At 49.4% G+C, this 26,562-nt stretch overlaps 14 protein-coding genes across 14 annotated transcripts; 9 read left to right on the top strand and 5 right to left on the bottom strand.

The window, feature by feature from the left end:
• Positions 1-117: 117 nt before the first annotated feature.
• Positions 118-1,242, top strand: FSST1_003987 (ACL4 family protein; the record flags this gene model as incomplete). Its single annotated transcript, XM_083230118.1, has 1 exon — positions 118-1,242. One exon carries the CDS (start codon positions 118-120, stop codon positions 1,240-1,242), a length of 1,125 nt encoding a protein of 374 aa, XP_083087417.1.
• Positions 1,243-1,563: 321 nt separating this feature from the next.
• Positions 1,564-2,315, bottom strand: FSST1_003986 (RWD domain-containing protein; the record flags this gene model as incomplete). The annotated part of the gene is made up of 2 exons (XM_083230117.1): positions 1,564-2,183; positions 2,249-2,315. 2 exons carry the CDS (start codon positions 2,313-2,315, stop codon positions 1,564-1,566), a joined length of 687 nt encoding a protein of 228 aa, XP_083087416.1.
• Positions 2,316-2,996: 681 nt separating this feature from the next.
• On the top strand, positions 2,997-5,098 carry FSST1_003985 (armadillo-type protein; the record flags this gene model as incomplete). Its single annotated transcript, XM_083230116.1, has 2 exons — positions 2,997-3,228; positions 3,285-5,098. 2 exons carry the CDS (start codon positions 2,997-2,999, stop codon positions 5,096-5,098), a joined length of 2,046 nt encoding a protein of 681 aa, XP_083087415.1.
• Positions 5,099-6,677: 1,579 nt separating this feature from the next.
• Positions 6,678-7,944, top strand: FSST1_003984 (uncharacterized protein; the record flags this gene model as incomplete). The annotated part of the gene is made up of 2 exons (XM_083230115.1): positions 6,678-7,524; positions 7,607-7,944. 2 exons carry the CDS (start codon positions 6,678-6,680, stop codon positions 7,942-7,944), a joined length of 1,185 nt encoding a protein of 394 aa, XP_083087414.1.
• An 885-nt stretch (positions 7,945-8,829) lies between these two features.
• FSST1_003983 (T6SS phospholipase effector Tle1-like catalytic domain-containing protein) lies at positions 8,830-10,677 on the top strand (the record flags this gene model as incomplete). The annotated part of the gene is made up of 3 exons (XM_083230114.1): positions 8,830-9,619; positions 9,674-10,006; positions 10,055-10,677. The coding sequence occupies 3 exons, from the start codon at positions 8,830-8,832 to the stop codon at positions 10,675-10,677; spliced, it is 1,746 nt and encodes a 581-aa protein (XP_083087413.1).
• Positions 10,678-11,369: 692 nt separating this feature from the next.
• On the bottom strand, positions 11,370-11,963 carry FSST1_003982 (HRDC-like protein; the record flags this gene model as incomplete). Its single annotated transcript, XM_083230113.1, has 3 exons — positions 11,370-11,491; positions 11,552-11,679; positions 11,734-11,963. 3 exons carry the CDS (start codon positions 11,961-11,963, stop codon positions 11,370-11,372), a joined length of 480 nt encoding a protein of 159 aa, XP_083087412.1.
• An 854-nt stretch (positions 11,964-12,817) lies between these two features.
• FSST1_003981 (TRAPP subunit TRS23) lies at positions 12,818-13,195 on the top strand (the record flags this gene model as incomplete). The annotated part of the gene is made up of 1 exon (XM_083230112.1): positions 12,818-13,195. The coding sequence occupies one exon, from the start codon at positions 12,818-12,820 to the stop codon at positions 13,193-13,195; it is 378 nt and encodes a 125-aa protein (XP_083087411.1).
• Positions 13,196-13,335: 140 nt separating this feature from the next.
• On the bottom strand, positions 13,336-14,255 carry FSST1_003980 (proteasome regulatory particle base subunit RPN10; the record flags this gene model as incomplete). The annotated part of the gene is made up of 2 exons (XM_083230110.1): positions 13,336-13,911; positions 13,965-14,255. The coding sequence occupies 2 exons, from the start codon at positions 14,253-14,255 to the stop codon at positions 13,336-13,338; spliced, it is 867 nt and encodes a 288-aa protein (XP_083087410.1).
• Positions 14,256-14,706: 451 nt separating this feature from the next.
• FSST1_003979 (Borealin N terminal-domain-containing protein) lies at positions 14,707-15,890 on the top strand (the record flags this gene model as incomplete). Its single annotated transcript, XM_083230109.1, has 3 exons — positions 14,707-14,902; positions 14,953-15,232; positions 15,281-15,890. 3 exons carry the CDS (start codon positions 14,707-14,709, stop codon positions 15,888-15,890), a joined length of 1,086 nt encoding a protein of 361 aa, XP_083087409.1.
• A 249-nt stretch (positions 15,891-16,139) lies between these two features.
• On the bottom strand, positions 16,140-16,981 carry FSST1_003978 (translation initiation factor SUI1; the record flags this gene model as incomplete). The annotated part of the gene is made up of 5 exons (XM_083230108.1): positions 16,140-16,337; positions 16,399-16,616; positions 16,680-16,767; positions 16,831-16,850; positions 16,921-16,981. The coding sequence occupies 5 exons, from the start codon at positions 16,979-16,981 to the stop codon at positions 16,140-16,142; spliced, it is 585 nt and encodes a 194-aa protein (XP_083087408.1).
• A 2,040-nt stretch (positions 16,982-19,021) lies between these two features.
• Positions 19,022-21,985, top strand: FSST1_003977 (class I SAM-dependent methyltransferase; the record flags this gene model as incomplete). Its single annotated transcript, XM_083230107.1, has 1 exon — positions 19,022-21,985. The coding sequence occupies one exon, from the start codon at positions 19,022-19,024 to the stop codon at positions 21,983-21,985; it is 2,964 nt and encodes a 987-aa protein (XP_083087407.1).
• A 757-nt stretch (positions 21,986-22,742) lies between these two features.
• On the top strand, positions 22,743-23,770 carry FSST1_003976 (prohibitin subunit PHB2; the record flags this gene model as incomplete). The annotated part of the gene is made up of 3 exons (XM_083230106.1): positions 22,743-22,983; positions 23,042-23,397; positions 23,450-23,770. The coding sequence occupies 3 exons, from the start codon at positions 22,743-22,745 to the stop codon at positions 23,768-23,770; spliced, it is 918 nt and encodes a 305-aa protein (XP_083087406.1).
• Positions 23,771-24,349: 579 nt separating this feature from the next.
• On the top strand, positions 24,350-24,776 carry FSST1_003975 (NEDD8 family protein RUB1; the record flags this gene model as incomplete). Its single annotated transcript, XM_083230105.1, has 4 exons — positions 24,350-24,360; positions 24,419-24,473; positions 24,542-24,624; positions 24,683-24,776. The coding sequence occupies 4 exons, from the start codon at positions 24,350-24,352 to the stop codon at positions 24,774-24,776; spliced, it is 243 nt and encodes an 80-aa protein (XP_083087405.1).
• A 546-nt stretch (positions 24,777-25,322) lies between these two features.
• FSST1_003974 (RNA polymerase II transcription factor SIII subunit A-domain-containing protein) lies at positions 25,323-26,456 on the bottom strand (the record flags this gene model as incomplete). The annotated part of the gene is made up of 1 exon (XM_083230104.1): positions 25,323-26,456. One exon carries the CDS (start codon positions 26,454-26,456, stop codon positions 25,323-25,325), a length of 1,134 nt encoding a protein of 377 aa, XP_083087404.1.
• Between the last annotated feature and the right edge of the window lie 106 nt (positions 26,457-26,562).

The raw sequence follows: 26,562 nt of genomic DNA, 5'->3' as shown, positions 1-26,562 counted from the left end.
CTTACTCCCCCCATAAATTTTGACTTACTACCAGTCATCGTAATATTTACATTGGTGGCATTCACTATAACTCTGTACGCCCAACTTCTCATATCAGCTCTCCGCTTCACCAACATCATGGCGCCCTCAAGACCCGAAACAAAAAAGACGAATCCTGACATCGCAAAACTCATTGTCGATGCGCAGACTCAGCTTGAGGTGGGAAGACTAGAGGAGGCTGCTACACTTGCCCAGCAGGCTCTCGATGCCACCGGCCAAGGTGGTGACTTTGAGCTCAGCGCTGCCAACCTTTTGGGTACTATCTTTATCGAGTCTGGTGACATTGACGAGGCCCGGGCTGCCTTTGAGCGTGCGGTTCACCTCGACCAAGACGGAACCGTGGACGAGAAAATTGGTGGTGGCCCTGAGAAGTTCCTCCTTCTCGCCCAGCTCAGTGAGGAGGGCGGTCTTGACACCGTTCAATGGTATGAGCGTGGTGCGACGGCGCTCCGAAAGCAGATTGCAGTTCTGAGTGAAATCCGACCACCCACCCCTCAACAAAAAACATCTCTTCAGGAGAAGCAACACAAGCTGGCCGGAGTCCTCTGCGCTGTTACCGAGGTGTATATGACCGACTTGTCGTGGGAGCCCGATGCCGAATCACGCTGCGAGACTCTTATTACCGAGGCTATGCTCCTCGCACCCGCGGCTCCTGAGACCTGGCAAACAGTTGCAAATGTCCGAATTTCACAGAGCCGTGCCAACGAGGCCCAGACCGCTCTGCGCAGGAGTCTTGAGTTGTGGCAGAACCTTCCCCCCAACCACCCTGATGTTCCCGAGTTTCCCACCAGAATTGCTCTCGCTCGCTTGCTCATGGAGACCGAACTGGAGGATGAGGCCTTGAGCGTGCTGGAGCGTCTTGTCACAGATGATGACACTAGTGTCGAGGCTTGGTATCTTGGCGGCTGGTGTCTCTACATCACCGGTGAGAAGCAGAAGACCACTGCCTCCAAGCCATGGAATGAAGTCACCAAGGATAACGAGGAGTGGAAGGGTTTGTGGAAGTCATCGAGACAGTGGCTTTCCCAGTGCTTGAAGTTGTTCGATATGCAAGAGTACGAAGACGAGCGACTCGGAGAGCACGCCAAGGAATTGTTGTCATGTATCAACAAGGAGATCGGTGAGCCAGCTGATGGCGAGTTGGATGACTGGGAAGACCCCAGCGACGGCGAGAACGATGATGATGCAGAGATGCAGGGTTGATTGCTTTATATCGAAGGCTTAGACGGAATGGATTAAAAAGCATTTGGTACGGCGTTTTGGAAGAAAAATGGGCATGCCTAGAGAAAATCTTGCCACCTCTAGAATTTAGTTAAATCTGAACGGATTACCTCCGAGTCTATATCAGAACCTATGATCCGTGAACGCGGCAACAGTGAGCTTTTAGTCTTTTCCAGCTTTCTTCTCAGTGATATCGTCTGTCATCTCATCTCATAGAAGACTGTCTGCTATTGCCTTGTATTTGTATTTACATTTGTTACCAAGCCCGAACTCCAAGTAATGCACCTTTGCTATATGGCCCCCTTATACGGCCTCAACCTTGAGCTTCTCAACACCTTCCACAGGCATATCGTCATCCTCTTCATCGTCACCCTTACCAGCAAGACCTCTCTCCCAAAGCTGTCTGCCCGACAAGCGAGCAGGCTCCTTGACCTTTGCCTTTTTCATCTCAGCTAGACGATCGTCCTCTTCCTGTTGCCTCTTCTCCTCCATCTCCTTTATGAAACCCTCGCGCCACTTGATGAAAGTCTCAGGAGTCACACGGGTACCGTGGAATTTCTTGTTCTCCTCTGCCTCTGCAGCCTGGGCAGCTTCCTCGTGGGCCCTTGTGATGACATCCTTGCGCTCCTGGATTAGCTGCTCAGCATTGTCCTTTAGTGTAGAAACTATCGCAAAGATCATTGCCATGCCGAGATTTTCTTGGATGGTGTCGTCGAGGCTGGCGAGAAGCTGGTCGCGATCTTCTGCGACATTGAAATGTTCGTGGGGTACGGCATTGGGAGGAGCTAGGATGTCTAGATGGGGTGGCTTTTCGGGATAGTCTTCTGGATACCTCACTTGGAGGAGCATGCTCGGGGGTTCTTGGTCTTCTTCATCGGGAATATCTAGTGCGACTGAGACTCTAAACTCGGTTTCAGAAATGTCTAGAAAATGATTAGACAGACATGTCTTAGTTAATAGGTGGTTTTTTTTGAACTGGAGTTTGTACCTGTAATTTCTTCTGGGAAAATTGACTCGAGAACCTCGCGCTCTTCAACTTGATCCTCCCGTCCCATTTTGACGATTTAACCAAAAGGGCTCTAAAACGTAAAATATTACTTTTGATAGAGTCTCGAAATGACGAGAGTCCTCATGAGGGTGGGGAGGTTTACAGACGACGGCGGGGTGACGAGAGCGACTAAAGAGGCTTAGTGTCTTGCTGACCGCCTGGCAGTTTCTCATAATCGTAGGCTCAGTCACTTCAAACCTCGTTATAATACAATGATAGTTTCAATATAAATTACCGTCCATGTTTATATTTACAATTGAAGCAACTGAATCATACAATTTCTTAAATTATTTCCGTAATACCGTGGCTTTGCTTGGAGTGAGAGCCGTAAATCCCTCTGTTGCTATTGACCTGGTAATTGTATGATAAGGTCTCACAGATTTTACTTTGATATTGCTTAGATTAATACTTTAGCTAAGACGAACTATAATCTATACATACTTGGTAACTCGGGACATATAGGTAGGTTTAATTGAGCAATAACATAGACTACAGTATCAATTGACCTGCTATGTTAGTAACTATGAGGTGCACGTGACAATCTCGACTGCATTAAAAAATAACGGGTCTTCTCTTATCAGCTAGCCTAGCGGCCAAACGTTACCTTATCAGTAGGAAAAAAAAGTTGAAGTCTCAACTCTGCGACCCTGCATCCACCCATATACCCATATCGATCAAATTCATAACAATGGCTACCAAATCTGCAGCCGTTGGCGACAAGAGAAAGTCCGCTCCTAACGGCAAGTACCAGGCCTCTTCCAAGTTTAGCAAGAAGCCTAGACTCGACGAGAGAAAGGTCAAGAAGGAACCTGTGAAGGAGTCGGAGGATTCTGACGAGGAAGATGGCGGTGCCGATCTGAGCGAAGAGGCTCCTAAGAGGTCTTCAAATGGTGCTGGAGATGGAAACAACTTTGAGCGAAGTATGTTGTATTCCTCAATTCCCATGCGCAACTATTCAATGCTAACTCTTCTTCAGCTTCCGGTCAAACTTCACGCGAATCCCATGCCAAACAGAAGCAGCTCGCCCAGGAGCGCAAGGCCGCAAAGCCTCTTGCTGACGAAGTCCAACGCACAAAGAAGCTGTGGGAGAGACTGCGACGAAAGTCTCATGTTCCCAAGGAGGAGCGACAGACATTGGTTGATGAACTGTTCACCATCATCACCGGTCGCATCAAGGATTTCGTCCTCAAGCACGACGCCGTGCGCGCTGTCCAGACCGCCATCAAGTACGCCTCACCCGATCAGAAGAAGCAGATTGCTCGCGAGTTGACGGGCACATACGCTCAGCTTGCCGAGAGTCGATATGCCAAGTTCCTGATTGGAAAGCTTCTGGTCCAGAACGACGAGGAGATCCGAGATATCATTATTCCCGAGTTTTACGGCCGTATCCGAAAGATGATTAACCACTCCGAGGCTTCATGGATTCTCGACGATGTCTACCGAGGTGTTGCGACAAAGGAACAAAAGGCCATCCTTCTGCGCGAGTGGTACGGTCCCGAGTTCTCTCTCCGAGAGCTCACCAAGGATACAAACCCTACTTCCGACCTCAAGGCCATCCTTGAGGCTGAGCCTAGCAAGCGAGGTCTCATCATGAGGAGTCTGGTTGAAATTATCGGCTCACTTGTCAACAAGAAGATGACTGGTTTCACCATGCTCCACGACGCTATGTTCCAGTACTTCTCTGCCACCCAGCCTGGCACAGAAGAGTTCACCGAGTTCTTTGAGATGGTCAAGGGTGACGAGAGCGGAGATTTGCTCAAGAACATGGCTTTCACCCGTAACGGCGCCAAGCTTACCTGTTTGCTCCTGGCTCACGGATCCTCCAAGGACCGAAAGCAGATTCTCAAGACTTACAAAGACACTTTCCTGCTAATGTCTGGCGACATCTGGGCACATCTCATTGTTCTTACTGCCTACGATGTTATCGATGACACTAAGCTTACCGCTAAAACCATCTTCCCTGAGATCCTCGGCGAGGGTGAGAGCCTTGCTCAGAACGTCGTTGCTGCAGCCAACAACCCCTTTGCTAGGACAACGATTCTTTATCTCTTTGAGGGGCTTGCCAAGTCTCTATTTCCTCCCAGCCAGTCATTCGAGGTTGAGATTCTCAAGGAGGTTCACGAGATCCGTCAGACAACAAGTAAGAAGGATGAGGACATTCGCTGCAACGAACTCGTCACTGCTATCTCGCCTCAGCTCATCTCCGTCATTGGTGAGGTTCCTTCCGAACTTACTGCCACCGCTTTTGGCTGCCAATTTGTCACAGATGTCCTCCTCTCGGGAGTTGGTGACAAGCAGCAGGCTCTTGAGGCCATCGCCCAGTCAGCCAGTGGCAACCCCAGCGAGGAACCAGCAGAGGATGATCTTCAGCCCCAGGTACACATCTCAAGGACTCCCTACGGTGGCCGCATGCTGAAGTCGCTGATCCAAGGCGGCAAATACGACAAGGCTGCCGGCAAGATTATCCCCGTTGACCCTCCTCTGGAGTTCTCCAACGTCCTCTACCCAGTCATCAAGGAGCACATTATGGACTGGGCCACTGGACCCAGCTCATTCGTTGTTCTTGGTCTTCTTGAGGCCGGCGACTTCGGAGAGACTGATGAGCTCAAGAAGACGCTCAAGAAGAATAAGAAGACCCTTGAGAAGGCCGCCACCGAGGAGACCCCTGAGCAGAAGGCTGCTCGTGAGGCTCACGAGGCTGCGCCCAAGGATGCCAAGAAGGGCAAGAAGAAGGCAGAGAAGAAGTCCATTGGTAATGCTGGTAGCAGGCTGTTGCTGGAGAAGTTGTAAACATAAAGCCAAAGAGATCGGATCATGGATAGAGATGTGGTGTTTTAATTATCATATATCAGGCGTTTAAAACTAGGGTGTTTTTGACAATGATATCACGGACTGATATGTTCCTTGCTTGTCTATCTTCACAATATTACCTGGACCTGGATGGCGACTATTGGGACATGTAAGCAACACATTTACGTGAGGAAACGATGCTGCATGGCGAACAATTGGAGTTGCATCCGCTTCTGCAAATAGGCCTCCTAAATCCTTGCTTTCTTTTCTGCAATTGTATGATGTGCTACGGTTAGGGGTACAGTTTCGCGCCGTTAGAGTCACACATGGCAGTGAATTGTTTGCTCGGCACTGTTTCGGTGTTTATATTTTCGTAAAAACCATCTTCGGATTATAGAGATGCAGGCGTGGTGCTATGTAGGTAGAAAGACTGACTGAATAGCACATTAACATTCAGATAAATAGGCACGCTTTATATATGGACTCAAGTGAATCGAACTGAGGGGCTTATTCACATTCGTTCCCAATTACTCGTTTCATAAATTTGTGTTTTTATTGAGGTAGTACAAAGGGGGAAGTACAAGATAGACACAAGATGCACACAGGCCACTATGAGATAGCTTGTATGACTATATCTTGCCATGGCAGTTGGATGTACTACATCAATAAAACGTTTCATGTTACGTTGTCTAGAGATAGATCTTGCATATGATACTAGCACTATGCAGTAGGTAGGGAGTCGAACGGAGGTAAAGGATAGCTGGTTTACCGCTTCTCGGGAGTGTAGCTATTGTGCTGAGTCTGCCATTGATAGATAGACAGATGGCCTGTCATTATTCTTCACTTCTTCCTTTTGATATCGTATTGGCTAATGGAGGGTTTCATATATTGATCTTGGTTTGTAATGTATACTATTCACCACCTCTTAGCTACCTCTCCCTCTCCTCCTCGTGGCCTGTTCGTGATTATTTGATTCTTGGCCTCGTTGCACCAGTCTCCTTAGAATTTCCAGAACTGTAACTCGATTACCGTTACTTGTTACTCTATAGGTAAGTTCAACGCCTTATTGCGATACGATTTCCTATCAATTTCCTTTCAATTGTTACTTTGGTGTGAAGTGATAAGGCAAGTTTGGCCGGCAGCTGTTGGCAGCTGGCAGCTGGTGAGTTGCAACTGCTAATCAGCAAACTTCTTCCTCCTTTCCATCTTTCTATTTCGACGTCACCTGCACAAAACGGAAAAGGCCCATCCAACGCAACTCTTGCAACATCACAAACACCATCTCTTCATCCTTTTCCCCTCTTCGCTTTCTCCTTTCTCGTTTTACTCGCCTCGTTCCGTAAATCAGCGATAACACTATCCGCCCTCACATGGGGGCAGAGCGACTCTCTCAGTTGCTTGAATACTTTCCCCAGATTCACGGTCCATGCGATAGTATATCAAACGCGGCTTCGCTTGACGACCAAAAGCGTATTCTAACTTCCAAAGCAAACCAATACCAACAAGGCAAGCCAAACCCAATATATTCTTACCTTGATTGACAGTCCATGCCCCCCCATTTCTGTACTGTTTGTCCATCATGTCCAAAATCCTACGAGTTGACGACAAGAAAGAATGCGGCGCTGACAAACAATACTACGAATGTAGTTACTTTAATTTCAAACACGCCGGTTGTTGTTCTCACGATCCATGCATCAAGCCTCGCGGCTGTCTCGACGACCCCGTCACCTCGGAACCCGGGTCATGGTTAACCAGCGACATGTCTGATACCGAGACCACTACACGCGAGAGATCTATTACTGTAGTTAGCGATATGGAAACATCTGTTTCCTGGTTCTTTATTTCAGAGGTTCCTGATACCAAAACCACTCTTGAGACTCGAAGAAGACCCAGTGTTTCCATCACCATGTCCGAAGACGAGGAGTCATCTTCACTTGCAAGCCGCACATCATTTCCCACGACGATGACCGACTCAGGCACTACTCGCACAGTTTCAAACCCCAATCGCGTTACAGTCACCAACAAAAAAACCATCTATACCAGCCTGGGGCCTTCGACACCCAGCGGCTTCCTGACTTCGTTGACCTCAGCCGGTACGGATCAATTGCCGTTCCCTACCGGATCCTTTGAGAGCACATCTGTCTTTTTGCCTACTGAGACGGGTACCCCGAGTGCTTATCTCGGGGAGAACAGCAAGAATGGATCGCCTTCAATCGGGCTTGTTGTTGGTGCTGCCATCGGCGGTGTCGCTTTCCTAGGCCTTATTGTCGGTGCAGTGATTTACATACGCCGTCGGAGGGCCAAGAACATCGAGTTCCCCAACACTCCCTACTACCTGGAAGAAAAGGGGGAGAAGAGCTATCTCAGCAGGATATTGTCACGCAAGAGCACTCGCAGGAGCCAGGACCCCTTTGCGCCATTTGGAGGTATGTTACCAGATTCATCATCGGACTCGTCATCGGACGTCGACGAATCGCTGCCGAAACGAATGCTAAACCTACTCTGCAGGCCGTATCGACAGAGTAGACAACCACCTCCAGCCCCCCAGTGGCACTTTTGAGATGGATGGCACTGACAATGTTGTGCATGAGCTTCCTGCCGTCACTTATGACGACGGTAACGAGAAGGAGTCTCACCCGGGAAGTCATGCGGCAACCAATTCGAATACTGGACACACTGCCGTTTCTGGATATTCCGCTCAGACTGCATATCCCACAGCGACTAGGAGCTGCATAGACCCTCGTGCCAACCTCAACGCAACCTTGGAGGATCGTCAACAAAAGCAATTCGTCAACCACTGGAATCAATATCGAGCTCTAGGAGATAATGCGAATCAACGTCAATAAGGATGGAAGGATGTAATTACAGGAGGTATCGGGGGGCTGGAAATGGTTTGACAAGGAGGGTGAACACATGGTGAGTGACAAGCATTTGGTGGCGTTGTGCGGAGAATACTCTCGTTTTCTCCCTTGTGTTTTGTAAGATATGGTTCGTTACTGAGCTCAAATGAACGATCTATAGGTTGAAACTGCCCGAGGGTGGTATGCAGATCCAACCTCTGCGCAAGCCTCATTCATCATAATAGTGATATGTATTCTTTGCTATTGGATTAAATCTAGTAACGGACGGCAGTTCATTCTTCCCGTTTGCGGCCCGCTCCTCGGGGCTGAATCGGGTGAGCTTCCGTTTCTGTTGTATCACATAATTACTTGCTTATGTTGGAAGTGGAGAGCTGACTACCTTACTCTGTACTTAAGATACTCGGAACCATTCGATTAGAGCTTGCTACATGCCGAGAATTCTTGTACTAGGCACTCTCTGCGCTGACACCATGCACCATGCGCTGATTGACCAATCTGTGCTGATGTCTAACACCTTTATGCAGCACTTGTCAGATTGTTATGTAGTTTCACCGCAACTGCCTCGTCCTCGACAGGAGCCTATCATAACTCTCAATCCAGCATGATGATCTGCCAAAGATGGAGGGGATGTGGTATATCAGGCCTATCTGGGACTGCCGACCGAGACACAAAAGCTGTGGCTTCAGCTGAGTTCAAATACTGCAGGGAGAAACCCAAGACGGGAGCCTGGCAGAAACCAGGCTGTGCCCCCAGGTGTCCAGCACGAAAATTGGTATAAGATCCGAGGATAGACGGTCAATTGACCGTGGTGCCTAACTCTCAGTTCCAAGAACCCTTTTCTCTACATCTTTTTGGACATCGCTTTACAAAATGCCTTCTGAGCCTCAAGTCTCCAAAGCTTTCCTCCCTCTAGAGGATGGCTCTCACCATGAAGCAACAGAAGATGCCCGAGCTGCTCCTAAGCGCATCGTTATCTGCTGTGACGGCACTTGGCAATCCTCTGTGTCGGGTCTCAAGAACATCCCGTCTAATGTGACAAGACTTGCTCGCTCTATTGCCCGCAGCGGCAAGGACAAGGATGGAAAAGTCTGGCAGCAGGTAGTATACTATGACGCAGGCATCGGTAGCGGAGATCTGGGTCAGACAGAGGCCAACCGACAGGGAGGTACAGGCATTGGGTTTGTAGGCAATGTCATTGAAGCTTACAACTTCATTGTCCTCAACTACAATCTCGGAGACGAGATCTTCTGCTTTGGCTTCTCGCGCGGAGCGTACACTGCTCGCGCTGTAGCCGGTCTCGTCACTGACATTGGCATTGTCTGTCCTAGAGATCTCCAAGACTTCCCAGACCTATACGCCCTGTATCAGAAGAACCCCGATGGTTTGCACTTCCGCAAGTCGCAGGCTTATCTGGAATGGGTCAACGGCGTTCCCGCCAAGAAACAGTCCAACGGAGGATCTCAGGTTCCGTCTGAGTGGGATAGTCCTCCCCATCATGATGCACCCGAGCCCTCGCGGTTTGTCAAAGTTATCGGTGTTTTTGACACAGTTGGTAGCCTGGGGATTCCGGACTTGCCCTGGACGCGCTTCAACTTGAAGTTTCTTGAAAAGACTATTGGAATCACCGAGCCGGGCTTCCATAACATTCACCTTAGCCCTTGTAAGTTAACGACTGAATCAGAAATTCGGATCTTCAAAACTGACATTTACTCAGACATCCAACATGCCTACCACGCCTTGGCTCTCGATGAACACCGAGGCCCCTTCTCGCCCAGTCTTTGGCACTTCCCAACTAACAAAGACCAGGCCCCAAAGCCTGCCAAGGATGTCAAGCAACTCTGGTCCGACTGGGAGAAGGTCTACAAGACTCCCAACTCCAGCAAGAAAGAGCTACAAGAAGCATGGGGCGCTGTTGTCGATGGTGAGATGTATGAGCAGCTGCATGACAACAGGTCTGAGCTTCTGCAAGTCTGGTTCCCGGGTGTTCACATCAACATTGGTGGTGGAAATGACGATCCTCTCACAGACAAGAAGAGCGATTTCGAACGTGAGTCCACAAGCAAATAGTGACTTCTGAGTTTGCTAACAAAAATAGAAATTGCACTCATCTCGTTCGGTTGGATGTGCGAGCAGGTCGCCCCCTTCCTTGAATTCGCTGAAGGCGGCAGCTTGGGTGATCTTGGCAAATCAGCAGTCCAAGATCGCTATAACCTCCTCAAGCCTCTCCTGACCAACATGCAAAACGGTGACGAGAAGGATTATGGTGGTGGTTTGCTGACAAGCCGCATCGCAGCCTCACTTGATCGCACTGGCATCAAGAAGGCAGACGTGCGAAAGATCCCAGAAGAGACCATCCGCGGCTGGGCAACAGGCCCCATCATCGATAGTTTCACAGGTGCCATGATTGCCAGTGGTTCGATTGACAGAGCGCCTGGCAATTACAGCAAGGACGACAAGGGCCGCGAGCTTGGTGAAACTTATGAGATGATCCATCCATGCGTCCAGTACCGTATGAACAAAGTCTCCAGTTATAAGCCCAAGGCTCTACGTGGGTTTGAAAGAACTGCTGAGGGCAAAAAGGGGTATGTATGGAAGAAGGGTAATGTTCAGATTCCTGAGTTTGTGATCAAGACTGAAGATGCGTTTACGAGATATGTTGCTGAGCAGGATCGCTATGCGACTGAATTTATCAAGTCGATCGATAATATTTCGGTCTGAGGAGAGTTTGTAGTTAGTCAATTCAGCAATGTTATGTATTTCGATCCACCATCGAGCCTCAAATGAGTGTTCATTATAAGCCATAACCTGAAAACTATATGATGCGTGTTGGTCGCACCGATATAAGCTATCCTTGTCTCTTGGATACTACCTAGATTAGTAGCTTATGTCATTTGGTCCTGTCGAGTCTTTGCCTGTTATGACGATAGTTATTTGAACATCTCTGTCCATGTACTTGTAACAAGAATCTAGCAATAAACATGTATAGATAGATCTTCAATCTAAATCTACTCACCAAGAATGAAACAAATCTAATTATTAATAGTTTGTCATAAAAACATCAGTAGTACAGGAACCAGGAAACATCCGATAGTCCGTCTGACAAGCAAGGAATGATGCACATTTTGAGCCATACCTTGATACTTGCATGGACTATGACCATCGTGTATTCCCTAAACAAAATATGCGGTGTCCCCTTTTACCCGCTATGCGCCTCAAATGCAAGAGTTTAAAAAAAAGTCGCCATCCTTCAAAATTACGACTTCCGTTTCCCAGAATTTTCTTTTTGATTCTTCGAACTTGAATAAATATGCGCGCGTCTTCCACCGCGAAAAGATACCAATGTGTTGGAGTACGCCCTCGTTTGGTGTTGAGTTTGAACAAAGTCTCGTTATGTAGATGCAGTGAGCGCTTCATCGAGTCTGGAGCTTAGAAATCTCGTCGAGCAAATCCTGAAGGTCCTGATCCGAGATCTTGTCGGCCAGTGAAGGAATCAGTGTCTTCGCCTCGTCGGCTCCTTCACAGCATAGGGAGCCTAGGAACAAAGGGTCAGCATTCTTGAAGTGAAGCCGTCAGGCCGCCATAACTGCCATACCCAGCTGTGCGCGCTCAAACTTGGCAAGATTCTTGTGTGCGCTGAGAAGACGCTCAACAGCTTCTACGTTCTCCTTTTGCGTGAATCGCGCAAAGTTATCGAGGTAGGTGAGAGTCGAGTTCAACATCCTATACGCAGTCAGCCTCTATGTTCGCAATCCAGAAGTCACAGAGGTTGTTTACTCGGTGTTGTTAACGTTTCGGCGGTCATTCTTTCGCTTGGCGTGAAGAGCGTTTAGAACCAGAGCAGCTTCGGAGAGTGTCAGAGTATCAACATCCTGGAACTCTCCGAGATTGAGATTCGCAGAGGCTTCCTCGTTTCCGGGAGTTGGGGGCTTGGGTCGTGAGGTTCTAGGGTGGTGAACCTTCTTGGGCGGCTGCTGAGGAGCCGCTGGTAATTGTTGATCGTCCATGGCAAAGGAAGTTTTATGTTGAGAGCGCGTTAAAGGTGGAAGCTTGAATTCTACCGCGTGGAGTTCGTGTGTTCGTAGCTAATCAGCGGGTGGTGAGGGTGATCGGTATGTCAAAGGGCCTTTGTTTAAAATATAATGGATATGAAAGTTGAAAGACGGGCCTGGAAGAGTCGAGAGATCGAAGGCAGATAATGTACGTATCCCAACTTAATCAATTAGTGGGGCTACAATGCTACTGAGTTTAGGCCAGGTACCTCCCTGAAGTACCTAAAGTGAAACCTTCCAGTTGGTAGGAGAGTCGCGTGGCGGTCCCCTCCAGCCTCTAAATGTAGCATGTCTTGTCAATCAATCCATCAACCCTTATTAAATACATCCACCATCAAACAGTAACAAGACTTGAGAGCACTCGAAGATCTCTTACAAGTTACAGCCCACGATTTCATACAAGTAATTGTTCAAGTAAGCATCTCATTTCTACGCAAAGGCGATACTAATTCCGTACTTGCAGGCTCATCTCGACCATCAACCCTCTCATTCTCACCCTTGCTCTCATTCATGGTCCCTTCTTTGATATAAATGAACGGACGAGGCTCAGGGGCACATAGACGACAAGCTAGGGTACTTGTGTTAAACAAGAAAGACGGGACATCATGTAAGAATGCTGCTCCTCGAAAGCTTAGAGGGCACATCATTAACCGTGTCACAGGACTATATTTGCTCTCATCATCATCAACAAGGCTGGTGGCTTGGTTTACAACAAAAACTTCCACGAGGGCCTCAAACAGATCAGCACAAATGACTATTTGGTCCTTGCTGGAACCTTTCACGGGTAATCCTCCCTCGATCTCTCCAATATGACTTCGTCATTCTACACAAGTGCACTAAAGCTCACATCGGCTTCCAGTGTCCACGCAATCACCTCCCGTCTCAACCCAGTCAACAATATACCAGAAGCAACGCCTCCAGGTAGCAGACCAGAACCACCATCTGGTCTAGAAGTGCTCGAGACAGAAAACTTTCGCATGCAGTGCTTCAACACCATGACAGGCACAAAGTTCCTTCTCTTCACCGACACAACACAGGCCAACGTTGATGTCACCATCCGGAAGATCTACGATCTCTACTCCGATTATGTCATGAAGAACCCTTTTTATTCTCTAGAAATGCCTGTTCGCTGCGACATCTTTGACCGGAAACTACTATCATACATCAGGGAGATCAACAACCGATAGATTGATGGTTTATAGATTACGGAGTAATTAAAGGGCGGATGCATGTATCGTAATGGCTTTAATCTTCTTGTCATCTAAAACCCCCTGTCTGTGTCTATTGTACAGTTTCTACAATGTTGACAAAGCGGAACCATAATCTATTATGAGATGTCCATCTTGTCTCCGTCACCCTTCTTGTCCTTATCTTGGTCCTTGCTGCTTGATCCCTGACCCTCATCTTCCTCCTTGACATCGCCTAGAGAGGCCTTCTTAGCAGCCTCCTCCTCTTCGCGAGCGGCCTTCTCCTGCCGGGCCTTCTCCTCCTCCATACTCATGCGTAGGGCAAGAGCAAGCTCGGGCTCCATCGCAGGGTCGAAACCGAACTCGAATTCATCGTTGCCGCCGCCTGCACCTCCAGCTCCGCCAGATCCGCCAGCGTTTTCACCCAGAAGAATGGGTGAAGAAACGAGTTGGTCACTGAGTAGCTTGCTGCTAGGAGGAATGACTACCAAGTGACAGCCTTCGTTGGTCTTGACCGTATCAATGAACAGTTGCAGCTTGTTCTTGGTGCTGTCGTCGTCGAGATCGCCAAACAAAACAAAGTCGACTGAGATATTGGCTTTCTTCATCTTCTTGGCGAGTGCGGTGAGCTCCTTCTCTGACTCCTCAACAGGGGAACAGACGAAGACTATTATTCGTTGACGTTGGGATCGGTTTTGTCGGTGCTTCAAGGCAAGCTAAGAAAATATTAATATATGTGTGACATTACGAAGAAGCGTATGCGACATACAGTAGCCACCTGGATACCTGTCTTCAGATGAGAGGAGCCTCCAATCTTCTTCTTCGTTCGATGCAGGCCCTCGAGGATCTTGCCCTGCTCAGTGGTGAGCGTCACCAACACCTCGGGTCCCTTGCCGCCCATGCTCATAAGCCCAACAGATGATTCGGGGTTTCCTTGTGTAATAGACTGGAAGGTGATGTTGACGGCATCTACTTGCGAATCGAATCGGGTTGGTTGGTAGTCGCCATTTCTGCTGCTTTCGCTGTTGTCAACGACAACCATAACCGCCTCGAGAACCATAGTGGGCGTTTTGTTTTGTTCTGCAATGAAGAATACTTGTGAGTAAGTAGTTGTCGAGAGGCGGGGAAAAAGTACGGGTAGAGGTGTACAGGTGTTGGTTGATGTCGAGCTTCGGTGGGAGGTGAGAAGGCTAGAAGCAAGTGAAGCTCCCAGTGTCGTAAGGCAGTTCAGCCTGGCGGAGCACAGCTGTACGGTCCAAAGGTAGAGTTACTTGGTTGCCGCGGAGATATGTGTGCAGTATCGAGTAGTTCTACCTACTGGGTAGCCCCTACCAAATGCTTGCGTCAGGGAAGCTAAGACAGATTACCTAATGCTGAGACCCACCACTTTGTTTACTTCCCGCAGCTCCACCTCTAAACCAACGCGCCTGGGGTAGACAATTGCAACTTTAGACATTCTACACTTCTTGATTCTATCACAAAGTAAACAACCAGAGTAAATACACAACACAATGGCTCCTACACGACCAAGAACAAGATCTTCGGGTCAGGGCTCCCCTTCATTTTCCAAGAACGCTGCGGCCGAATTAGTTCCTCTACGATCTGGAAGCCCTACAGCGCACCCACCAAGTCCCATCAAAAAGCGAACAGCCGGTACCATCACGATGCAACAGAAGCAGGCCATGATCGACAACATGCAACTTGAGAGTATGAGAACTTCGAACCAGAATTTTTTCACGCGACTAACCGTTCTTCAGTCACCGAACGCGCTCGTCGACTAAGGGCTCAATACAATTATATGGCCACAACTGCGCGCTCACGTATTGAAATGCGACTCAACAGAATCCCCATGTCAATGAGGAATGTCAAGATGGGAGACTTGCTGCAGAAGTATATGGATCAAGAGAGACAACGAACCGCAAGATCAGCGGCTATAAGGAAGCCCCAAACAACAGCACGAATTACAAGCCCGGTCAAGCAGGCCCAACACAGCGCGCACAACTTCAAGTCTTCGACGCGTATGAACAAGCGCATGAGGTTTGTGCACATTCAGTATTTTGAAGCCAAGTGCTAACAAACTTAAAGTGATGCTATCTCGGGAGATAAGGAGAACGAAATCGAGCATAACGAAAATGCCAAGAAGAAGGTCCGAGGTGTACCAAATGGGGATGTGTCTCAAATCCGACCTGCACTGGTTCTTTCACCAACTTCGTCAAACTCGCGAATGACAAACCGACCAGTCTCCCCTATCAAATCCGGCATTGCGCGACCTGCCTCACCAATGAAGAACCCTTCACTATCTCGTTCAGCTGCTGCTGCGAACATGCTCTCAAGCATGGTGGAAAAGGCAAAAGCATCACGTGGCGGCATAACAAGAAAGGTCACCACATCCTCAAACATAAGCACAAATTCCAGTAGCGCTGCTGCGGTGAGGAACAAGAAAGGCCCTGCAAGCGCAACTTCTCGGCCCCCAGTCTCGCGGCCAGCCACGCGGACAGGGCGCAGGTCTATCGCCAACAGTGATACAAGCGAGGCCAGCAACGGAACAGTGATAAGAAAGGGGGGCCCAGCAAAGAAGGCTTCAGCTTCGCGTAAGGGGGGTGCAACAGGATCAGTGCGCAAGACAACGGCAGCAAAGGCCAATACTTCGACTGCAAGCACAGGCACAGGACGAGTGTTGCGGAAACGGGCATAGAATAGACCGTGATGAAAAGCACATGAGACTTGGGGCTTGGTTGGTGTATTGGTCATTTTTCTTGGTACATGGTATGGCGTTCAAGGACTAGGCGAGTCGTGATGCATGGGAAAGCAAGCTCCAGGTTATTTTACGATATTGTTTTGAAACTGCATGTGCCTATAAAAGAAGAGCGCAAGTTTTCATGAACAAACCCCTTTAGGCTATTTTTAAATAAGAAATGCCTTTTGGTATATATCCCCGTCCACTCTATGCGGGAGTAGCCTTCTTCTTCTTCTTGTCCTCGACAAGTTCGATGTGATCCTTGGGTATGTGCTTGTACTTCTCAAGCAGAAACTCCTCCAGCTCAATGCTGACATCACCCTGTACGACAATCTCGTCTCCGCCACCAGGGAGCTTGGTGACTGAAGCTCCCGTAGCAAACTTCTTTCCAAGATCCTTGGCGACCTGCGATGATGTTGAGTATTGTTATTCTTTAACCACAAACCAATGTACGTAGTGGGCTCACCTTCTTCAGCTCCAGATCAAATGCCTCCAATCCTATCACAGCGGTGACAAACTTCTTCTTGTTTCGCTCGATACGCTTGATCGTGATCATGCTCTTAGCCAACATGTCAGCGTGCTTTGCTTCGGCGGCTTCGGCCTTTGCGGTCTTCTTCTGTGCATCTTTCGCGGCTCGTTTCTGGGCTTCGACGGATAGCGATGCGGTAGCGGCTTCAAGGGCCTCTGTGGATGCGTTTATTGTTATCCCATGTCCATATCGTTCAACCAACCTCCGCAGTCACGTACCTGCTGACCAGATGCGACTGTACAACTCTGGTTCATTCTTTTCTAGCCATTCTTGGCATTTCTTGACTGTTCCACCATACTCGCAGTACTACTTGGGCGATCATTTAGTTGGAAGGGTTCTCTCGAAATTGACTTGTAAATGGGTCGTTACCTCTGGGGGCAGAGTGCAGACTATAACGTGACGCAGTTAGATTTGTCTCGATTCTCGTTTTCGCATCATGACTTGGGGGAGTGAACGTACCACCACAGTAGGTGACATGACGGCTCTGAGGCTCGCCCTCGGGCTGTTCCACGTCGGCCATGAAGATTTGAAGCTGGTTGTTATCCTTGAATCGATATCGGATAGAACTTGAGGCCAAAAAAATGCGTGTCTTGTTTAAATGATACGCGTTGCTTGTGATACCTGTGGATTTGAACCTATGGCGGGGTAAATTTCATGGAGGGGCACTTCACCTAACGTAACTGGGCTCAATCAAGCCTTGCCAGAACGTACCTTCCTACCTAACCTTTAGTACAGGCAAGGCGGTCGGAGCTTCAAGCCTGAGGCAGGTTGCACTAACAATTTTGAGCTTCATTCCATCCATACCTTAGTACCTAGTGATCACCCTAGACTTGAACAAAATATGGCATTTATTCCATTTGATGGCTTCATTTATGGGATTAACAATTCACACGTTTTACAGTACTTTGAAATTACTCAATCCATCTTTTGAATTCTACATTAACACTGACCTTTGTCGCAATTGACCAGTGTTTTATTATGCTCTATTAGTGATCGTTCATCACTACCTGATGGGCTCTTGACGTGGGAACGATGTGAACGAATTTCCTAGCATCTCATCCAGAGTTAGAAATTTGGTTACAATCCGGAAATGTCTTATTCTCCGAAAGCACAAACTCCACAGACCGTCGAGTTTATCCGCGCTTAATTAAAACCCTGCAGCATCTCGAGATTTGCCTATGTAACACGACGTGACGAGAATGACCAACTACAGATTGGTGACGCCAACTTGGGTTACATTGGAATGATATGCGCGTTTACTCCGTACAATCTGACGGACTAATTACTTCTTCTAGACCCATGGACAAGAGTCAAACCGCCAAGGGCTGGGGTCGTCGACCTCTTCTTTTGAGCTTTATGTCAAGCCACGATGAACTACGTCACTTCTCTCACGCATAGGGATGACTATCGCAGAATGTTTGATGTCTGGTCCCGGATTACCAATACCAGATAACGGTGGATTACATTCGGCGCCTTCCTCATCTCTAGACGTTTGATCGATCAAACAACGGTCTCCCAAAGTGGTCACCATCAGTTCAGAATGAACAATTAATGGCCAGTGAAATATTGAAATCGACAATGAGATTGAATAAACGACATGCGACAAGTTCGGAAACCGCCCCTTTGGGCCGGCTCTGTTGCATGACTTGTCTCAATCAAGCGACCTCATGGCCTCTCTCTTCATGCGTTTAGGCAGTGCCGTCACAAAGACGATGATGCATTTGACGATGTACAAACAATGCCAAGGGGCAGTTAGCCGCCCAAGAAACAAACCCTATCATTTATTGGCTCTGTAGGGTGGTGGCCTGGCCAATGGTCTCTCACGGCTGTCACAGTCATCACAGCTTTCGCGCGCGCAACAAGTTCTACCCCTGTCAATCGCTGTCAGCCAAAAATAGAAGCCCACGATCTTCTCCCTCATTGGTTCCTCAAGGTTATTAGCTGTTTGGTAGCGGGGCCCAACCGACTTAGCGACCGGGAATCGATGCCACCTTGATGCAACCTCTTCCTGTCTTGTATACCGCCAACACAGACCTCACATTGCTCTCGCAGCCTTATGTGCCAGTCAGCTTCTTCAACGCGACATTGGCGCTCTTATGGCCCCCGCCTCCGCCACACATCATTCAGTGGATGTCTGCCGATGCATCGGCCCACCTGAGCTACAGTACGGTGGCCGGCGTGCTACTGCAAGTGCAGTGCGTGCCGCCCAACCCAACTCGTTATGAGCCCACACTTTGGATAGCCGCTCTAGCGAGCCTTGATGATCCTGGGCAAGACTAGTCTAGCCTTCGGGCTTTAATACTTTGACACTCCCCGGCCAGAAGCCTGGCCTTCCTCGTCTGCATTCACTTCTTACCGTCTTCAGCCTTCCGTGCTGTATCACTTCACAGATCCGTATAGAGCCTCGTTGATCGAAGCATCCTGTCGTTTTACACAACTTAATACTGACGCAGGCCGTCCCCCATTATTCACACTAACAAGTAATACAATCAGCCTGTTTGTTGCGTTAAGCCCTTGGGCTATTGTCAGATATCAGGAATAGCTGATATATATACGCAACATGGCCGACACACAAAACCGATATTACCCCCTGGACTCTTCGCTGGCTCGGAAGCACAGGGGGAGACTTAATCCTATAATCGAGGAGGATAGTGACGATGGTATGACCCAGAACGGAGGTCGCAGGCTAAGACGAACTGGCAATGCTCAACTCAAAATCGAGGCTTGGTTGACACCGATGAGCGATCACTTCCCGACACCAAGGGGAATGCATTATCTTTCCGCTCCGGTTCTACCATCTTCACCCTCAGCTGACTCGGCTACCGACACTTCGCCAACAACCTCCAGCAATCCCTGGAACCGCCAAAGTGTTGCCACCGAGGCCACCGAGTTTGAGGACCTCTACGATGTGACGGATGATGAGGATGATATGGTCAGGAGAAGGGCATCTGCTAAGTCGAGGCAGGCCCCGACGAAGCAGCCCACTCCGCTTGTCATTCCAGCAACCCGTGACAATTCTGTCGAGTCGTGGTCTGCTGTGGATAACATGAAGAAGTCTCTGACTTCGCCAGTCCCTTTGACTCCATCCGTCAAACTCACCATGTCGCCCGCTCAGATGGAGTTCATGCACGAACAGCACGCCGCACCAACACCAACAATGTCAGCACCTCCGTCCCTGGATGGCAGCTTGACTTCAGAGCAGCTCGCGGCGATGAGCGCACCGCCCACGCCCATCATTGGTAATGAGGAATCAGCCACGGATGATGCCTGGGCTGGCGTCCAGCTCCAGCCTGGTGCCCTGGCTACTCTTCAAGCCCTTGCAAGCGGCGAGGAAAACCCCCATGAGCAGCCATACCAGGTCCTCGAGGTTCCCGAGCAACAGCCTGCGCACCAGATTGTTGAGATGCGACAGCAACCACTGCGACTCATTACTAGTTTTCAGCCGCAGTCCACTATCAACAGGGCTTTCTCTCCCAACACAAACCGTCAGTCTCTGGCCGACTTGACCAAGCTTGATATCCCCTCTCCAGGCGGATTTTTCTCTGGTCTGTCTCCACGAACCCGCAACACATGGCACATGCCCTCCAAGTCTCCCGAGGACATGCCACCGCCTACATCGACCACCGCCGAGCAGTTCTACCGATGCCCCTGGAACGCAGATGTTTCTGCTCCCTCTGTTCCCAAGCGCAAGGACTTCGTCGAGGACTTTTACCGTAATGTCAGATTCACCCCCGCTCCTACCGAGCCCATCGTTGAACAGGTAGTTGAGCTTAAGGAGGAGGACGACTTCTCAGATGATATGCCCACTGCTCGCCCTGTTTTTGAGCACAAGACCGCCCCTTCCACTGTCGAGTCTGCCGCCGCTCCTACTTCTCCTCAAGCCGAAGATGTCCCTACTGAGATTGTCGTTGATTACGATCCCGACTATGCTCGCAAGCAACAAAAGGAGGCACTCTCTCACTTTGACCGTACTGAGCTCTGGCTCATGGCCCAACGATCTTACCTTCGCGGTGTTCAGGATGACACTTCTGAGGATGATGGTGGTCTCATCACTATTGCTGAGGAGGCCGAAGAAGAGGTCGAGCCCTTCATGGTTCAGAGCGGGCTCCCTCCCCTTAAGGTCCAGCCTGAGCTGTCCATTGCTCCCCTCAAGAAGAGTGTTCGCTTTTCCAACCTTGTTTCTACGTCTGATCACCCCAAGCGCCTGCCTTCCATGCTCGTCCGCCGTGAGTCTGCCTACTACCGAGCATTCCAAGACTACATCATTCGCATCCAGCGCCAAGATGTGTTTGTTCACCAGCTCGCTCGCTTTGAGGCCATCCAGGCCCAACGCGTTTCTCTCCGAGAATCCCATCGCAACCAGCTTCTCGGCAAGTACCAGCTCAGTGTCGTTCCCCAATCCGCCAAGAAGCGACTTAGTGCCAACGTTGCTCGCGGTGATGACACCATCGTTGATGACCCTGAGAAACTCCGACATGAGAAGGAGGTCGAGGCCATGAACCAGATGACCGTTGCTGCCTGGCACGTTGCCGCTATGAAGATGCTCAACGGTGGACGCCTGATCTCTGCTCCAGTGACCAAGAGACTTGCCCGTCTCTCTCGCGCTGCTCCCAACAAGAGCGGTGTTGTCCGCGAGCGCGCCAGGGTTCTCGATCTTGGTGGACAGACTACCTGCGACTGGGCGTGGCACTGCGCGCTCCAGTTCCCCAACACCAAGGTTTACACCGTCACCACCAAGTCTATTCGTCAACTCTCCAACTGTAACGTCCGCGGTCCTCCCAACCACCGTCAAGTCGCTGTTGAGAAGTTCTCTCGCCTCCCCTTTGCGGACAACCAGTTTGATCTCATTTCTGCTCGAGAACTTCACAGCATCCTCAAGCTCTTTGGCGAGAACGGTGAAGATGAGTGGGACACTTGCCTCAAGGAGTGTATGCGTGTCCTCAAGCCTGGCGGCTACCTCGACTTTTCCCTTCTTGACTCAGATATCATCAACGCTGGTCCCGTCGGACTGGCCAAGAGCGTCGAGTTCGGTTTTGCTCTCAAGACCCTGGGATATGATCCCAACCCCACCAAGCTCTGGCTTGCCCGTCTAGCCCGCGCCGGCTTCCAAGATACCCGTCGCATCTGGATGTGTCTCCCAATGGGCGCCAGGCGAAGCATGTACAAGCCCCCCACTCCTCCCATGAGAGATAGTCCCGATGGACAGGACGTCAAGACCTGCCAGATGGACGCCATGGTGATGGGAAGCAGTGATGACATTGCCAGCGCTTGCAGTATTGCTGGCGGTTGGAACTGGGAGCGATGGCTTCTCCGTTGTGAGATGGAAAAGGTTGCTGGTGAGCTGCGACTCGCCGATACCACCACTACTGGAACTGCCATGGAAGAGGCTGGCAAGTGTCTAGATGGTGTCGCCGCTGTATTCGAGGAAGGCAGAAACTGCAAGTCTGGCTTCCGAATGCTCAACGGTTATGCCCAGAAGCCCAAGGCTGGTACCGAGACCATCAAGATTGCTCTCTGCGAGTGATCTGTGATCTATAAAGAACCTATTTTTCCTTTGTCAATATGCGCACAAGATATTTCACAGATATAGATGAAATTTTGCTTCTGGAATTCGTATATACGAAAAGATACACAACAATTAAGTATGAAGGGATGACGGGATGCGTGAACGCCGCTTTCACGTATAATGGGTATCAGGTTAGGCTGCATGTGTTTGGCGAATGGGGTTTGTCCATGTTGTGTACTTACAGATACCATTGTAAATAGTGCAGAACATGATGTTCTGGTTTCCCTTGACGGGAGAAATTTCCTTTGTATGAAATATCTATTCAACTAATATTCGTTGGAGTGTGACTGGTGACTGGTGATGAAAGTTGCTAAGGCAAGTATTATAAGATTGACCCGTACTATCTTTGACTGAAATTCGTATATACACTCATCTTCGACTGGCTTCTTGGCTATCATTTACTTTAAGCACTTTCATAATTACCAACAGACTCTAGTGTTCTGTAAATGAGATTATGGAATCATATAGTAGGTAAATAACTTGTCTTCAAAAGGCAAGAGGCGATTGGATAAATGCTGATTCTAAAACGGGAAAGGTCGGGCGGGCAAAAAGAGGGGACCCACATAGCCGACAGCTTCAATCGCAGCTCCATGACCCATCCCATCACCATCATTGACGACTACACGGACGCCTAGGAAAAAAGCATCACCACCCTCGTCGACATCCTACTTCGGTTCGATTCGTCCACTCTCGCTCCGAAAACCCAAGCTTTACAATGTCGAACAACAACTGGCAAGAGGAGGCCATGCGCCGTCTCCGACAGATGCAGCAGGCTCGTGGTGGTGGTGGAGGAGGCCCTCAGATGCCCCGAGCAGCCGGTGGTGCCCTTGCTGGTGGTCTTTTGCTCGCCGGTGGTGCTCTGTTCCTGTCAAACTCGCTTTTCAACGTCGATGGTGGTCAACGAGCCATCAAGTACCAGAGATTAACTGGTGTCAGCAAGGAGATTTACAACGAAGGTACAAAAACAATTACATCGGACGATCCGGCTCAGAGACTGACATGGGAAAATTATAGGAACACACATCAACATTCCTTGGTTTGAAACTCCTATTGTGTACGATGTCCGAGCGAAGCCACGCAACGTTGCGTCCTTGACCGGCACCAAGGACTTGCAGATGGTCAACATCACCTGCCGTGTGCTTTCACGTCCCCAGATCGATGCTCTGCCCCAGATCTACCGAACACTAGGTACCGACTACGATGAGCGTGTGCTGCCCTCTATTGTCAACGAGGTTCTCAAGAGCGTTGTTGCTCAATTCAATGCCAGTCAGCTCATTACACAGCGAGAGAACGTCGCCAGACTGGTGCGAGAGAACCTTGCTCGACGAGCTGCCCGCTTCAACATTCTTCTTGATGATGTCTCTCTTACTGTATGTTCTAATCTTGCAAGCTCAGTGTGAACTTCTGGCTAATCTGCGACAGCACCTCGCCTTCTCCCCCGAATTCACTGCCGCTGTTGAGGCTAAGCAGGTTGCCCAGCAAGAGGCCCAGCGAGCCGCCTTTGTTGTCGACAAGGCACGACAGGAGAAGCAGGCCATGGTTGTCAAGGCACAGGGTGAGGCCCGCTCTGCTGAACTGATTGGTGAGGCCATCAAGAAGAACAAGGCCTACCTGGAGCTCAAGAAGATTGAGAACGCTCGACAGATCGCTGCTCAGCTTCAGGAGTCTGGCTCCAAGAACAGGCTGATGCTTGATTCCGAGGGTCTGGGTCTCAATGTTTTCGACAGAAACGATAAGAGCTAAACAGATGATTGAAGGGCGAGCCGTGGAAGATGAAAAGAGGTGTTTATTAGGTTTAATGTAACTCTCCACTGTATGTCTACCTACCGAAAGGGTTGTACTATTATGAATAATGAGGTAGTAAAGAAAAAACTACCTATTCTGCTCTGCTGTAAATTGATCACGTTTGGAATGTTCAGCTACTAGGTAGCGAATAATGTACTACATAAACATTGCCAGTCAATCACCTCGAGACCAGGCTGGATGCCTATGTATTGGTGAATGAAGCCATTTATAAATGTCAGTGAAGCCTTATGAAAACCATAACATAAAAAAGCACCAATAGGTAGTATCTGAAGTATGTAGGCAGGCAGTCGAGGCAACCGCCATCCCCAGTACTAGAGTGGCCCCTCCTTCCGTGAATGTTAGCCTAGAACCCCACCATCGATCCGAGCTCAGTCAGCCCAACAGCGTCCAGCATTCGACTTTCCCATCAGCCTCGCATACTCGAAACCTGCACGACAGTCTTCTTCTCTCTTCTTCGCGAACTACAATAGGAACCCCGAACACATTAGACCCAAATACCATACCACAACCGCAAACATGTTGATCAAGTACGTCACCGAAACTTCGACGTCATGCAGGCACGCGGCTAACTTTGCGATTCAACAGGGTCCGAACACTGACTGGCAAGGAGATTGAGCTCGATATTGAGTCAGAGTACAAGGTAATATCGGACGGGCGCTTCATACTTGGGGTAGACGAGATGCATGGGCTTATACTGACTGCTTGCAGGTCTCGCAAATCAAGGAGAAGGTTGAGGAGAAGGAGGGTATCCCGCCTGTTCAGCAACGACTCATCCATGGCGGCAAGCAAATGTGCGTTACACACAACCACTCTCAAATACTCACCGGCCTACTGACTTGCCTTGCCCAGGACCGACGACAAGACCGCTGCCGAATACAACCTCGTTGCCGGAGACACTCTGCATCTCGTCCTCGCCCTTAGAGGTGGACGATGGCTAGCATAGATAGTATCTAACGATAAATTGAACTGTCAGTGCAGTTCATATTCTTAGCCTAGGGCATTCGCTACGACAGTTTAAGGGTCATATATACCAAAGGAGGACGCATGAACACACGCAATATACACCAGCCATTGAACCAGAAGGGTCACGATGTCGATTCAGCTGGATGCAAAGGATGCGCAGAACGCTCTTGCCAGAAATCGACACTATTTAGAAGATATACGCAAGATGGGAATACTATAAAACGATCGAGTGGCTGCCATTCAAGTTCTATAAAGCCTCACTGCACACAAGTCGCCCGCTGAGATAGGGTTCTATGCCCAGTCTAATTCACATGGATTAACTATGGAATCATAGTCCTATTCTTATTGATGTGCCAACCCTCTGATTTGTTTCTCGGCCTTTGAAATCACCCGTTATAACTCGTACGCCAGCTAGTAATGCCCCGAAGACGAATAGTCTCTCGCTCGGTAAAAACGCCCCAGCATACCGCCATCAATGCGGTTGAAAATGAAACAGATAAATCAAAAATAAACTGCCCTCGGGGCTTTATGCCCTTCTCTTGGGCTTGTGAAAGATATCAGTGCCCTTGCGCTTCCGCGGGTTGACGGTAGAAGGAGGTCGTGCAACAGAGGCGGGTGGGGGTGAAGAAGCCGGGCCAGGCTCAGGTGAAGAGGACAGGACCCCCCCTTCGGGACTAGGGGATCTTTTCCCCTGTTTTACTGGTCGCGATGACCGAGGCTGTGAAGGCGTTGCGGCGGCCTGAGGTTTAGGACCTTTATAACTGTTGGACAGAAGACCAGATCGCTTGGCATTGGTCGCTGGTCTGCTTGGAACAGATGAAGAAGGACGGGAGGCGACCTTTCGAGGAGGTGAAGGATCGTCGTCAAACAAATCACCACCACCATCATCATCATCATCGTCATCATCCGAGTCCGAGATGTATTGTGCTCGCTTCTCATGAGCTTCGACTACCTCTGACGGTGTTGGCTTCGAAGGGGCACGAATTGCTGGCTGAGACGCTCTCTGGTAGTCATTAACCATAGCAGTGGGCGCTTTGTGAAGTTTCGTAATGGCGTTCGATGCTTGTGTCGGTCTCGACAATTTGCCATGGATATTCGCGATTTCCTTCGTCTCCCTTCGCACCTTGCGCATAACGCTCGCGCCGTTATTGGTCTTTGTGCGACTACCCCTTGTGAAAGCGAGTGTGCTACCGTTGGGGTCCCGTGCGCCAAATCCCCAGGGTTTCTTTGGTCCGACCCTGCCTCCCTGAGGCAGTAGCCTCCTATCGTCGACAATCATGGTTTTGGTCTTGGCCCTGTCCTGCTGAAGTCCTTTGAATGCGTCCTTGAGCTTGGCCTCACTCTCGTCAAGGGCTTTCTGGTGATCTTTTTTGTACTTATTGTAGACTCGATACCACTCTGTTGGGTTGGAGGGCTTGTATGCCTTTTGTTTGAACTCCATTGGGAACTCGTTCTTGATGATCTTGAGCCATACCTCGGCGGTCTCACCTTGGATTTGCGGAGAGTTGAGTTCGATGTTGCGCAGTTGTTTGGGGTTGTCGATCTTTAGGAGAAGGCTGCGCACGGTTTCGTACAGAAGAAAGTTGCCAACGCTTTCAAGTGAGCGGATATTCTTTATACATGCCCCGGTGGCGAGCTCAGCAAGAGACTTGGCTGGCATATTGACTATGGGGTTTCGATTCGAGTATTAGTTTCGATTAGTTGTGATGTTATAAGCGGAGGCTATGTCACGCTGTTGATTGAAGGGTTATGGTGAGTGCTGGAGC

Source organism: Fusarium sambucinum, chromosome I, assembly GCF_050947815.1.
Source record: "Fusarium sambucinum isolate potato_lamoka chromosome I, whole genome shotgun sequence".
Lineage (NCBI taxonomy): Eukaryota > Fungi > Ascomycota > Sordariomycetes > Hypocreales > Nectriaceae > Fusarium > Fusarium sambucinum.
The sequence above is the reverse complement of the archived record's forward strand: the minus strand, read 5'-3'. Positions and strand labels throughout refer to the sequence as shown.